This window comes from Myripristis murdjan, chromosome 17 (assembly GCF_902150065.1).
Source record: "Myripristis murdjan chromosome 17, fMyrMur1.1, whole genome shotgun sequence".
Classification (NCBI taxonomy): Eukaryota; Metazoa; Chordata; class Actinopteri; order Holocentriformes; family Holocentridae; genus Myripristis; species Myripristis murdjan.
In genome coordinates this window covers 22,363,098-22,376,070 of record NC_043996.1, presented here as the reverse complement: position 1 = coordinate 22,376,070, position 12,973 = coordinate 22,363,098, and the positions used below count along the sequence as shown (strand labels likewise).

The following is a 12,973-nucleotide window of genomic DNA, read 5'->3' as shown; positions in this document are numbered from 1 at the left end:
GTGTGTTGGAAACTGCGAACCCCAAAACAAGGAACAAGACTGTTTAACTTAGGACATGTGGTATGAAGGATTACATCAGGAAGACCAAAAACTCGATCTGTCAACAGGATTTCATGCTCAACTTTATCCTTGTGGGAAAGCAGTGAGGAAACAAAGAATGACACAGAATATATGACTCCAGAGAGAGTTTGACAAGAATAATACAGAAGTTCCTGAATACAAAATTCCTACCCTGCACAGTGAGAATAGCTGATGTCTTCTGGCTGCCTGTGTCACAGGAGTATTCTCCTGAGTCAGCCTCCCGTAGTTTATAGATTACAAGCTCTACTACGGCGCCTTCCTGTTTCAGTTGGTATTTGCTGCTAGACTCCAGCACCCTGTCACCACACCTCCAGACCACCCGGGCTCCTGGTTTTGTGGTTTCACAGTGAAGAGTAGCTGTCTCCCCTGCCTGCCTGTCAAGGTTTTCCAGCTGTGTTTTGAAAAAGACAGCCTTGGCTGTAAGGGAGGAAAATGAGGAAATGCATAGGAAAAATTAGGAGAACTGAGATAGAAAAAATGCTGCCACACACAGAAAACTACTGCACATGTAAAGAAGTGAGATGTATAGATAATTTTCCAACTAGCATACCCTTTACAACTAGTTGTGCAGTGCTTTGACAATCACCAATGTCACATGTGTAATTCCCAGAATCCTCTACGTCTACATCATGGATTACGAGTGTGGCAATGTGGCCATTCTGTCTAATGTCATATTTGGCACAAGGGCAAAGACCCAGTTCTCCTTTCCTCCAGTCCAAAGGAACATCAGGTTTAGAGAGCTCGCACTGCAGGGTGACACTGTCGTCCTCTTCAGCTAATTGGTTCTTCAGCTCTTTTATGAATGTGACTGGGAGAGCTGAAGAATGAAAAGAAATCACCAATGGTAATTATCTTCATGATCAAGACTAGAGTCACAGAAATGTAGTGGAAGAAAGAAGAGTGACCAAATAAAAAGCTCTTTCAGTATAAGGATGCCATAGTAAAGAAGACGACATTGTTGAAATTGTCTCAAATTGGTCACCATCCTACCATTTACTATAAGAGAGGCAAAGCTTTCCATGTCCTCGAAACAGCATGAGTAGCTTCCAGTGTCTCCAGGGTTCAAATCCAAGATCATTAACTCAAAACTGTAGTCTTCTTGCTTCATCTGGTACTTTTCTCCAGACTGCAGCACCTGTGTTCCCTTCTTCCACTCCACAGGGACCCCAGGTTTAGAGAGCTCACAGTGCAGGGTGACACAGCCTCCCTCCTCAGCTTCGTGGCTCTCCAGTTCTCGAGTGAATATGACTGGAAGAGCTAGGGATTGAAGAAATTAAGTAAGCATATGGACGAAGTGGTCTAACTCACAGGTTTTCAGATTTGATAACAGGTGAAAGCTGAAAAAAAAAAAAAAAAAAACATTTTCATGACAGTTTATTCTTCCCCTTTTCAACTTACTTGACTAAGCATATGAACAACACCAAGACAGACAAACCAAGCATAAAGTAAGTAACTGCTCAAATAGACATGAGGAGGCAGACACACACAGTTGAAAAATTACATTAGCCTAATTTTTTGCTGTCTCTTATTTCACCATCTTAATTCCTTAATTTAGTGTTTTTACTCAATTTTACCCTGCTCACTGTGCTTGCCTCCCCAACCCAGAAAACACAGCATGTGTCCTGAACTTTTTTCACCCACAATTCCACTTTCATGACAGCAAGGTGAGTTGTGTTTGTTGTTAATGATGAATCAAAACAGTCAAAAGTAACATGGTACTGAATGAAGCATCCTTTGTCCAATCATCTGTCATAGCAAGGTATTTAAGGTGCCATAAAGTTAATGAATTTTAATGGCCAGTTCTACTCTAGACTGTGTCTGGGCAAACGAAAGTGCTGGTTATATTTTGATGGTGAGCACAAAAGGGGTGGGGGTGGGAGTGATGTGAAACTAATGGCGCTAATGGGAGATCCAGAATGATTTTAATCATATTTTGGCAGCTGTTAATGTACCTGGCCAGTGTGGAAAACACTGAACTACTTCCTGGTCAGAGGCTGACGCTGCTGTTTGTTGTTGTGGTGAGAGAACGCTGTACGCTGTGCAATAGGGTATGCAAAAGTATCATCATTTTATCATGTCATCATGTCATTATGCTACTATATCGTTGATATCATGATATAGCACTTTTTTCGTGTACAAATTTCTACCAGTATCACCATGAATTACATGATATGGCACAGCCCTAACACACACACACACACACACACACACAAACACTTACACAAAATGCTGCACAGCAAACAATTCCTGTTTCAAATAAAAATATGGAGTCAAGGATAAATCAACACAAGGTTCAACACAATGTTCAAAAAACGCAACACAGCACAAGCTAATTATTTCTAACTGAGGGCAGCCACCCCTTTTTTTTTTTTAATCTCCTATTGAGTTTCTGGTTGTGGATCAGTGGAAGAAACTGATTGCTCTACTCTAGGGTCACAAATGCAGCAGGTTCCTCAAGTCAGAGTCCACGATGTTTCATCATTTAACAAAAAAAGTGTTTGTTTGTTTGTTTGTTTTCAAACATAAATATGCCTTTTCTCCTTTTAGAGGTTCTCAACAATGTTCCCCAATATTCAGTGGGGTTAAGGCCTGGTGACTACAGAGGGAAAGCAATACAATTCAGCACTCCTTTCTCTTCCATGGTCTTCAAAAAATCTCCACAGAGCTTCAAAGCATGTTTAGGATCATTGCTCTGCAGGAAAATGAACTTTAAGCTGGACAGGATGGCATGCCACAGCAGAGTAGATTTGTACTTCTCTTTGGTCAACATGTAGTTGATTTTGTGCAAGTCACCAACTCCAGAATGAGCAAAAAATCCATCACCATGTTTGAATCTATATTTTATGCACCATCTCCCAACAAAGGCTCTCCATCTGTAGCCGTAATGGACACAACTTTCTTTAATTTATCTATGAACAATGCTTTACAAAATGAATGCAACTTTTGAGTAATTTCCAACTCCTCAGCGAACAAATGAGTCAGGCTGGTAAGCAAACCCACAAAACAAGGCCATCAGACGTGCACCACAGTCTGGATGTTTAGCATAACTTAGCATAACTTAGCATAACGTAGTTTAGGATTTGGAAGTACCCAAGCACACAAAAACTGATGCAAACAGGACCCTGTCCATGGTCAAAACAAACTGTGTTCCTGCAGTTTTTTGCCGAATGCATACTTTCAACTCCTTATTGGATTCTTATATTTGAGGCTTAACTTACTGCAGGGGCTTATGACTTCTCAGCTGCGATTGCAGTGTATAGTAAAAATACATTTTATCCTGACCTGAAGTACAAAATTGCACCAGTAGACAGAATAGTATAGCAAACCAAAGGTAATCTATAAAAAAGGTTTAGCACCACATTGTTACAGACAAAACATCAGCTACACATATTTTTTTACAACCATTGTTTTAAAAGCAAAAGCACCACTTCACTTCATTTGAAGAAAATGCCAACATCCGTGCATACTGCATGGATAATGGCAGCTTAACAACAACACATAACACAAATGATGCCAAGACTGAGCTTTTTTCTCCAAAAGATAAAGCACCAGCATATGGACAAATGGGAATCAACTGTGTTGCATTCAGATACTACACACCGACACATGAGTGATTACACTTTATTGTGGTAACATAAGGCTATCTGGTTGTAATCTCTGCCAATTTTTTTGAACTGCTTGTTAGACTCTTATTTGGCAGCCACTGAAGAAGCTGGCAGCTTCACCACTGTGATAAAACATTTTAGGCCTGATTAAACCTCTAATGAAATATGCTGCTGACAGTGCCACCGGCCACATAACTTGTTTTTGCTATTTATTTATCCAGTGAAGATTTGCTGAGCACACAATCTTCTTCAGAATCACCCTGCCTCTTATTTACAAAATCAATCTTTTTCTGTCCCTTTACTGAAGATGAACTGAATCATATGACTAGGAATGGAGCTATGGATGTACCTTTTCTTCCAAACATTTTGCTCCTCTGTTTTGACATCATTACAGCACTACAACACTGGAACTGAACTAAATCAATTCATATTAAATCATATTGACACAGGAGCATGAACATGCACAGATTCAAATTGAAACACAGGATCAACAGATGAGCTTCTGTCTTGAGTCTAATAAACCAACATGTCTTAAGATAGCAGCAGCTGACAAAACTGTTCTTCGTCTTTCATGTCATTACCACCAAGAGCCATGAACTGTAAAAAAAAAAAAAAAAAAAAGTACCACATACAGCAAATATACAGTACAATACCGCTAGACAAACCATACAGTAACAAGCATCAGTGCAGCTGAGTAGCACAACAACAACTAAGCGGGACATGACAGGAAAATGTACAACTGGGAGGAAGCAGGAAGCCAAAGAACAGCGAACATCCTTCTATACCTGCTGCTGCCTCTTTGGTCCCCTGCTTCTTTGTATCTTGTTTGGCAGTGACTCCTGCAGCAGTCCTCTCAGCTATGATAAAACACAATGATGATTTCAAAAACATACACAGCCAACCAGAATCATACGACAAAGCCTACACAACTGCCACAGTCACATTTTTCAGTTTGGCACATTAGTTCCATAGTAAATGTGTTGTGTTCCATACCATGTATAAGAAGTAAGAAAACTAGGACAAGCAAACATCTGTGAGAGCAGAAATTTGCAATCAGAATCAACAGAGCTACAGCCAACAGCAATTACTATAAAAGTTTGTCTTGCCACTACTCCAAAAGACAGCAGCAATCTACCACCTTCTCCTACCACAAACATTGGGCAACAAAGCATCTCATGTTCAAAACAGAACTGATATAAAACAGCAGTAAAACACCTAGAAAAACATGTGCCATAGGACAGACAGTACAGCCAAACAGAGCCAACAAAAGAACAAAAGCAGCCTTGCTTTATGTTTGAAACATTCATTAGCCAACATAAGCAACTTGCTATACTCTCCGATACTTTCTTTACAATCTATTTCTGCCTCATGGTGGAGACCTCTATCAGTACTGTATACTGACAAATGTTATATCCTGGATACAAGACAGAAGCTGACAAGAGCCATGCGAACATTGTTCCTTGTGTCTCTCCATACCTTCAGTCCCCACTTCTGGTTTCTGGGTCTCCTGTATTTGCAGCCGCTGTTTAGGAGTCTCTCCAGTAGCTGGAACCTTCACAGCTATGAAATTAAACATGACATTTGACCTACACTGCCTTAGACTAGAGAATCAGAAATATGCAAAGCATAAGTGCTAAAACCATTGAATCTTGAAGCAACAGTGTACATATGCGTGAGTGGCATTACTTCTCCCAATGATGCAGAAAGTAAGGTAATACATGGGAACAAAGGCTCAAGGTCATTCAAATAATTCAGTAACCATGCTACAGAACAAAGCCATGACCACAAAAATCCACAGTGGCTCAAAAAGGGTGCCAAAAATGATGGCAGAGAGATTTAACATGTGGCTAAAAGACAGTTACCAAGGGGAAGGGGCCAAAATTAAGCAAGTCACACAAAGACAATGCACAATGCAAATCCATTTGCCACTCAACACAGCTCACTGAAGACACAGAGTGAAGGCATATTCTGAAGACACTGGGAACCTGATTACAAGCTGCTTGTAGAATGATCGTATCTCCAGCAATGACCAACACACTCATTTACACTTCAAAAAGTGATGCACACACTTTCAGCACATTTAAATGGACAAAAGAAATTTAGCTTTTGACAAAGACAAAGCTGGGAATCTTCTGCCCATTACCTTCTACTGTCTCGTTTATTTCCTGCCTCTTGGGCTTGACTTTGTCATTTATTGATGGAGCTTCAGTCTTCATAGCTGCAATGACATAGACAAAAACTGTGCAAATCCTGATGGCAGAAACAAGGATTTGCAGATCACAGTGTCACAGCAGTGGCACAACCCATGTTAACACAAGTCCCATAGCCTACTGATACTATACCTTCACCTACAACTTTGGTCACCTATCCGAGGGTGCTGTTTGTGATCACCCACAAGAAGATTAAATGTTACTAATTGCCAGCTACATCAAATATCAAATGAAATCAATCAAAAAGTTTGATTGATAAAAAATATTGCTGAATTAATATTGGTTATCTGGCACAAATACAAGAGTTTCCAGTTTTCTCAAAACATTCATACATTGTGCAAGTATGTGCAACAAAAAAAGCGTCATGCCACATAAGTAAACAATGCTTGTGTAAGCCCCATGAGGCAACAGACACTATTCCCAGACAAAAGCATCAATAATGTCAACAGGGTAACTGGCAGCAAAGTAAATATCTCCAAACTACTCATTACAAGAAGCTACTATGTGCTACAAATAAATCAATAACGCACTGACAACCCCAAAGCAATCCCATTATCAGACAGAAGCACCATTTGCTGTAGGAGAAGCACAGAAAACTGCAACACAACATTTTATCAGAAAGCTAGAGCACTGCAAGATAATATCTGGCAATCACTGTATTTACCAGAGGCTACAGGCCCAATATTAGAACACATGGAAGCGGATGTAAAGGCCAACAGCAACAGGATGGACGGCGCAAGTAGAGCTGGAAGTCAAACTGCAGCTAAATGCCTTTTCTCTTCATACCTTCCACTGTTTGTTTGGTCTCTTGCCTCTTGGATTCCTGTTTGGCAGCTGATGGGGGGCCTGAAGGCTTCACAGCTATGATGAAAACATTTTGAATTTAGAATCACATAACATATTCGATCATCCACTTTACCCTAGTAACAGAAGCATACCGCCCAGAATGGCTCCCAAGTTTCAAACCAAAACAAATCCAGAAATGGGCAAGCATCATAAAACGCAGTTGATAATGAACGAATGAACAGAACAAAGAACAACAGGCTTTTTACAACACTGATGTGACCAAGTATGTGTTCAATATGATAAATGACAACACACAACAGAAGAACTGGACATTTAATCTCATCTATATAACTGCTGATCAGACATGTGAGACCGTTTATAGATCAGCAGACATCATCAATAGTCAGTACCATCACAAACACACAACAGCAGCAAGAAGCAAGGTCTGACAACACGGCAATCTGTTCACAGCCAGGTGTTATGATGAATCAGATTCTCCTCTTACAGTAGCCCACCAGATTTTCAACTACCTCTTTCCAGGATTTCTAAAAGCGCTAGAGGTTTTAAAGCAATAACAATATGTCCAAGTATGAGTTGTCATCTAAAAGGTATGAGACAGAGTGGCAAGAGAGACAGGAAAAACCCTGCAAAAGTACAAAGAGCAACCTTTCAGCCTCATCATCTAGTATAGCACCACAGAGGACAGAGTAAAGGGATCTATCACAGCACACATTCAACAATTGAATGCAATGCACCCACAAAATACACTGGAATCTTAGGAAACTGCAAAGAGGGAGATAACATGAAAAACAATGAGTTAGTAACAGAAATTTCACAGGATGTGATACAAGTGGCTCAGTCAAGGGACAAAAACAAAATTCAAGCCGGCTTCAAAATGTTCCTCCTTTCAAGTTAAATCTTTCCAGCAAAAACTGTGATTAAGTTTCAATAAGTGATTTCAGATGATGACAAAGATTAAAAAAAAAAAAAAAAAAAATCACACATTTTACATATTAATTTGCACTCATTAAAATGAAAAATCTTCCTCCTACCCTTGATCTTGAGACTAGCTGTGGTCTTCTGGTCTCCGCACTCACAGCTGTATTCTCCACTGTCTTCTGGCACAACTTTGTTGATCAGGAGTTCATTCACAGAGGCCTTCTGCTTCATCTGATACTTTTCTCCAGACTGCAGCACCTGTGTTCCCTTCTTCCACTCCACAGGGACCCCAGGTTTAGAGAGCTCACAGTGCAGGGTGACACTGCCTCCCTCTTCAGCCTCCTGGCTCACCAGCTTCTGTTTGAAGGTCACTGGTTGGGCTGAGGAATCATTACTTGGTTAATAACCAATGGCCAACCATCAAAAATAAACTTAGCCACTTCGCAAATAAGGTATTCAAAAAAATATACAAATATAATTATAACAGATCAACAAATAATTCACAATGCAGTAATTTCAATGACAACAAATGCCACAATGATAGACAGAAAATACTGCAACAAACCCAGACAAACAATAGCATCAACAACGACAGTGCTGACATGAAATTCACAGATATTTTTTTAAGCAGTTTATGCTGACAGTCGAATACAGTGACTACATTTTCAGACATGACAATTAGAAAAAAGCTCCAAACAAAACACATCAAACACCAAATGCCTCCAATTGACAGACAATTACATTTCGAACTGAAATTAGATTTACTGACAAAAACTTTTTAAAACTTCTTCCTACCCTTGATCTTGATACTGGTTGTGGTCTTCTGGTCTCCACACTCACAGCTGTATTCTCCACTGTCTTCTGGCACCACTTTGTTGATCAGGAGTTCAATAACAGAGGCCTTCTGCTTCATCTGATACTTTTCTCCAGACTGCAGCACCTGTGTTCCCTTCTTCCACTCCACAGGGACCCCAGGTTTAGAGAGCTCACAGAGCAGGGTGACACTGCCTCCCTCTTCAGCCTCCTGGCTCTCCAGCTTCTGTTTGAAGGTCACTGGTTGGGCTGAGGAATCATTAGTTCATTAGAAACCAATGACAAACCATCAAACATCAATTTTACCCTTAACGAATAAGGCAATCAGAAAAATATCCAGCTTGAAATACAATGACAACAAACAGCAATGAAAGACAGAAAAAATATTGCGACAAACCTAGACAAACAAATAGCATCGACAATGACAATGCTAACAAGATATTCACAGACATTTTAAAAGCACTCCACACTGACAGTGGAATACATTGACTACATTTTCAGATATGACAATTGGGAAAAAAGCTCCAAACCAAGCATGTCAAAATTAAATGCCTCCAATTTAAAGACAATTACATTTTGAACAGAATTAGATGTACTGACAAACACATTTTCAATCTTCCTCCTACCCTTGATGTTGACACTAGCTGTGGTCTTCTGGTCTCCACATACACAGCTGTATTCTCCACTGTCTTCTGGCACCACTTTGTTGATCAGGAGTTCGGTAACAGAGGCCTTCTGCTTCATCTGGTACTTTTCTCCAGACTGCAGCACCTGTGTTCCCTTCTTCCACTCCACAGGGACCCCAGGTTTAGAGAGCTCACAGTGCAGGGTGACACTGCCTCCCTCTTCAGCCTCCTGGCTCTCCAGCTTCTGTTTGAAGGTCACTGGTTGGGCTGGGGAATCATTAGTTGGTTAGAAACCAATGGAAAACAATCAGACATAAAAATATCCACTAAAAGGAAAATGAATCTAAAAAATATATAGCTTACAATACAATTATAACAGTTCAATAAATGATCCACAATGCGATCATTTCAATGACTACAAACATTACAAGGAGAGACAGAGAATACTGTGACAAACCCAGACAAATTGACAGACCCAACAATTAAAATGCTGGCATGATATTCACAGACATTTTTAAAGCAGTCCACATTGACAGTTGAATACATGGACCACATTTTACAACACAAGTACTGGAAAAACACATCAAAAGAAACATGTCTAAAACAACAAAATGTCTCCAGTTTACAGACAAGAACAATACAAGCCATTACATCACATTTTGAACACTAGATAATCAATTGACCACCCACTCATTTTAGAACTTCTTCCTACCCTTGATCTTGACACTAGTTGTGGTCTTCTGATCTCCACACACACAGCTGTATTCTCCACTGTCTTCTGGCACCACTTCGTTGATCAGGAGTTCATTCACAGAGGCCTTCTGCTTCATCTGGTACTTTTCTCCAGACTGCAGCACCTGTGTTCCCTTCTTCCACTCCACAGGGACCCCGGGTTTGGAGAGCTCACAGTGCAGGGCGACACTGCCTCCCTCTTCAGCCTCCTGGCTCGCCAGCTTCTGTTTGAAGGTCACTGGTTGGGCTGAGGAATCATTAGTTGGTTAATTACCAATGACCAACCATCAAAAATTAAATTAGCCACTTCACAGATACGGTATTCAAAAAATATGCAAATATAATTATAACAGATCAATAAATAATTCACAATGCAATGATTTCAATGACAACAAATGTCACAATGATAGAAAGAAAATACTCCAACAAACCCAGACAAACCAATAGCATCAACAATGACAGTGCTGACATGAAATTCACAGATGTTTTTTTTGTTTTTGTTTTTTTTAAAGCAGTTTATGTTGACAGTCGAATACAGTGACTACATTTTCAGACATGACAATTGGAAAAAAGCTCCAAACAAAACACATCAAACAGCAAATGCCTCCAACTGACAGACAATTACATTTTGAACAGAAATTAGATTTACTGACAAACACATTTTCAATCTTCCTCCTACCCTTGATCCTGAGGTTGGCTGTGGTCCTCTGGTCTCCACACTCACAGCTGTATTCTCCACTGTCTTCTGGCACAACTTTGTTGATCAGGAGTTCATTCACAGAGGCCTTCTGCTTCATCTGGTACTTTTCTCCAGACTGCAGCACCTGTGTTCCCTTCTTCCACTCCACAGGGACCCCAGGTTTAGAGAGTTCACAGTGCAGGGTGACACTGCCTCCCTCTTCAGCCTCCTGGCTCTCCAGCTTCTGTTTGAAGGTCACTGGTTGGGCTGGGGAATCATTAGTTGGTTAGAAACCAATGGAAAACAATCAGACCTAGAAATATCCACTACAAGGAAAATGAATCTGAAAATATATGGCTTGCAATACAATTATAACAGTTCAATAAATGATAAATGATTCACAATGTGATCATTTCAATGACAACAAATATTACAATGAGAGACAGAGAATACTGTGACAAACCCAGACAAATTGACAGACCCAACAATTACAATGCTGGCATGATATTCACAGACATTTTTAAAGCAGTCCACATTAACAGTTGAATACATGGACCACATTTTACAACATAAGAACTGGTAAAACACATCAAAAGAAACAAGTCTCAAAGAACAAAATGTCTCCAGTTTACATACAAGAACAATACATGCCATTACATTACATTTTGAACACTAGATAATCAATTGACCCAGACTTTTTGAAACTTCCTCCTACCCTTGATGTTGACACTAGCTGTGGTCTTCTGGTCTCCACACACACAGCTGTATTCTCCACTGTCTTCTGGCACCACTTTGTTGATTAGGAGTTCATTCACAGAGGCCTTCTGCTTCATCTGATACTTTTCTCCAGACTGAAGCACCTGTGTTCCCTTCTTCCACTCCACAGAGACCTCAGGTTTAGAGAGCTCACAGTGCAGGGTGACACTGCCTCCCTCCTCAGCCTCCTGGCTCGCCAGATTCTGTTTGAAGGTCACTGGTTGGGCTGAGGAATTATTAGTTGGTTAGAAACCAATGAAAGACAATTAGACATCATATTGTCCACTTGACAGAAAAAGGAATCAGAAAATATGCACATACAGTTATATCAGTTAAATAAATAACACTGTGTGATAAATGTGTGATGAATGACAATAAACGTTACAATGATCCACAGCAAATACCGTAACAAATCCAGACAAACCAATAGCATCAACAATGACAGTGCTGACATGACATTCACAGATATTTGTAAAGCAGGTCACACTTAGAGTCAAATACAGTGACTACATTTTAGAAAGTGACATTTGAAAAGAAAAAACAACCTCTGAACAAAACATGTGAGACAACAAATGCCTCCAATTTACAGACAATGACATTTTGAACAGAAAACAAATCCATTGACCCACTCATTTTAAATCTTCTTCCTACCCTTGATCCTGAGGTTGGCTGTGGTCCTCTGGTCTCCACACTCACAGCTGTATTCTCCACTGTCTTCTGGCACAACTTTGTTGATCAGGAGTTCAGTAACAGAGGCCTTCTGCTTCATCTGGTACTTTTCTCCAGACTGCAGCACCTGTGTTCCCTTCTTCCACTCCACAGGGACCCCAGGTTTAGAGAGCTCACAAAGCAGGGTGACACTGCCTCCCTCTTCAGTCTCCTGGCTCTCCAGCTTCTGTTTGAAGGTCACCGGTTGGGCTGAGGAATCATTAGTTGGTTAATGACCAATGACAAAACATCAAAACTAATAATTATCAATTTATCAGATAAGGAAATCGGAAAAATATGCAAATACATTTCTAACAGTTCAATAAGTAATTCACAATGCAATACTTTCAATGAAAACAAAAATTACAATGATCAACAGAAAGTATCGTAACAAACCCAGACAAACAAATAGCATCAACAATGACAGTGCTGACATAATATTCACAGACATGTTCAAGCAGGCCACAGTGACAGTCGAACATAGTGGCAACATTTTAGGATATGACAATTGGGAAAGAAGCTCCAAACAAAACACATCAAACAGCAAATGCCTTGAACTGACACACAATTACATTTTGAACAGAAATTAGATTTACTGACAAACACATTTTCAATCTTCCTCCTACCCTTGATCTTGAGGCTGGCTGTGGTCTTCTGGTCTCCACACACACAGCTGTATTCTCCACTGTCTTCTGGCACCACTTTGTTGATCAGGAGTTCAGTAACAGAGGCCTTCTGATTCATCTGGTACTTTTCTCCAGACTGCAGCACCTGTGTTCCCTTCTTCCACTCCACAGGGACCCCAGGTTTAGAGAGCTCACAGTGCAGGGTGACACTGCCTCCCTCTTCAGCCTCCTGGCTCTCCAGCTTCTGCTTGAAGGTCACTGGTTGGGCTGAGGAATCATTAGTTGGTCAGAAATCAATGGCTAACCATCAAACATAGGAATATACACTAAGAGGAAAATGAATCAGAAAAATAAATGGCTTGCGATACAATTATAACAGTTCAATAAATGATCCACAATGTGATCATTTCAA

The 12,973-nt window shown here is 40.3% G+C and overlaps 1 protein-coding gene across 1 annotated transcript in view; it reads right to left on the bottom strand.

The window, feature by feature from the left end:
* The window catches only part of obscnb (obscurin, cytoskeletal calmodulin and titin-interacting RhoGEF b), a 67,734-nt gene that overhangs the window by 25,155 nt on the left and 29,606 nt on the right, over nucleotides 1-12,973 (bottom strand). The window contains 9 exon segments of the mRNA XM_030074514.1: nucleotides 232-498; nucleotides 632-794; nucleotides 1,235-1,338; nucleotides 1,583-1,605; nucleotides 3,757-3,829; nucleotides 6,683-6,730; nucleotides 9,061-9,327; nucleotides 10,472-10,738; nucleotides 12,562-12,828. Of these exon segments, the coding sequence (XP_029930374.1) occupies nucleotides 232-498; nucleotides 632-794; nucleotides 1,235-1,338; nucleotides 1,583-1,605; nucleotides 3,757-3,829; nucleotides 6,683-6,730; nucleotides 9,061-9,327; nucleotides 10,472-10,738; nucleotides 12,562-12,828 (1,479 nt within the window).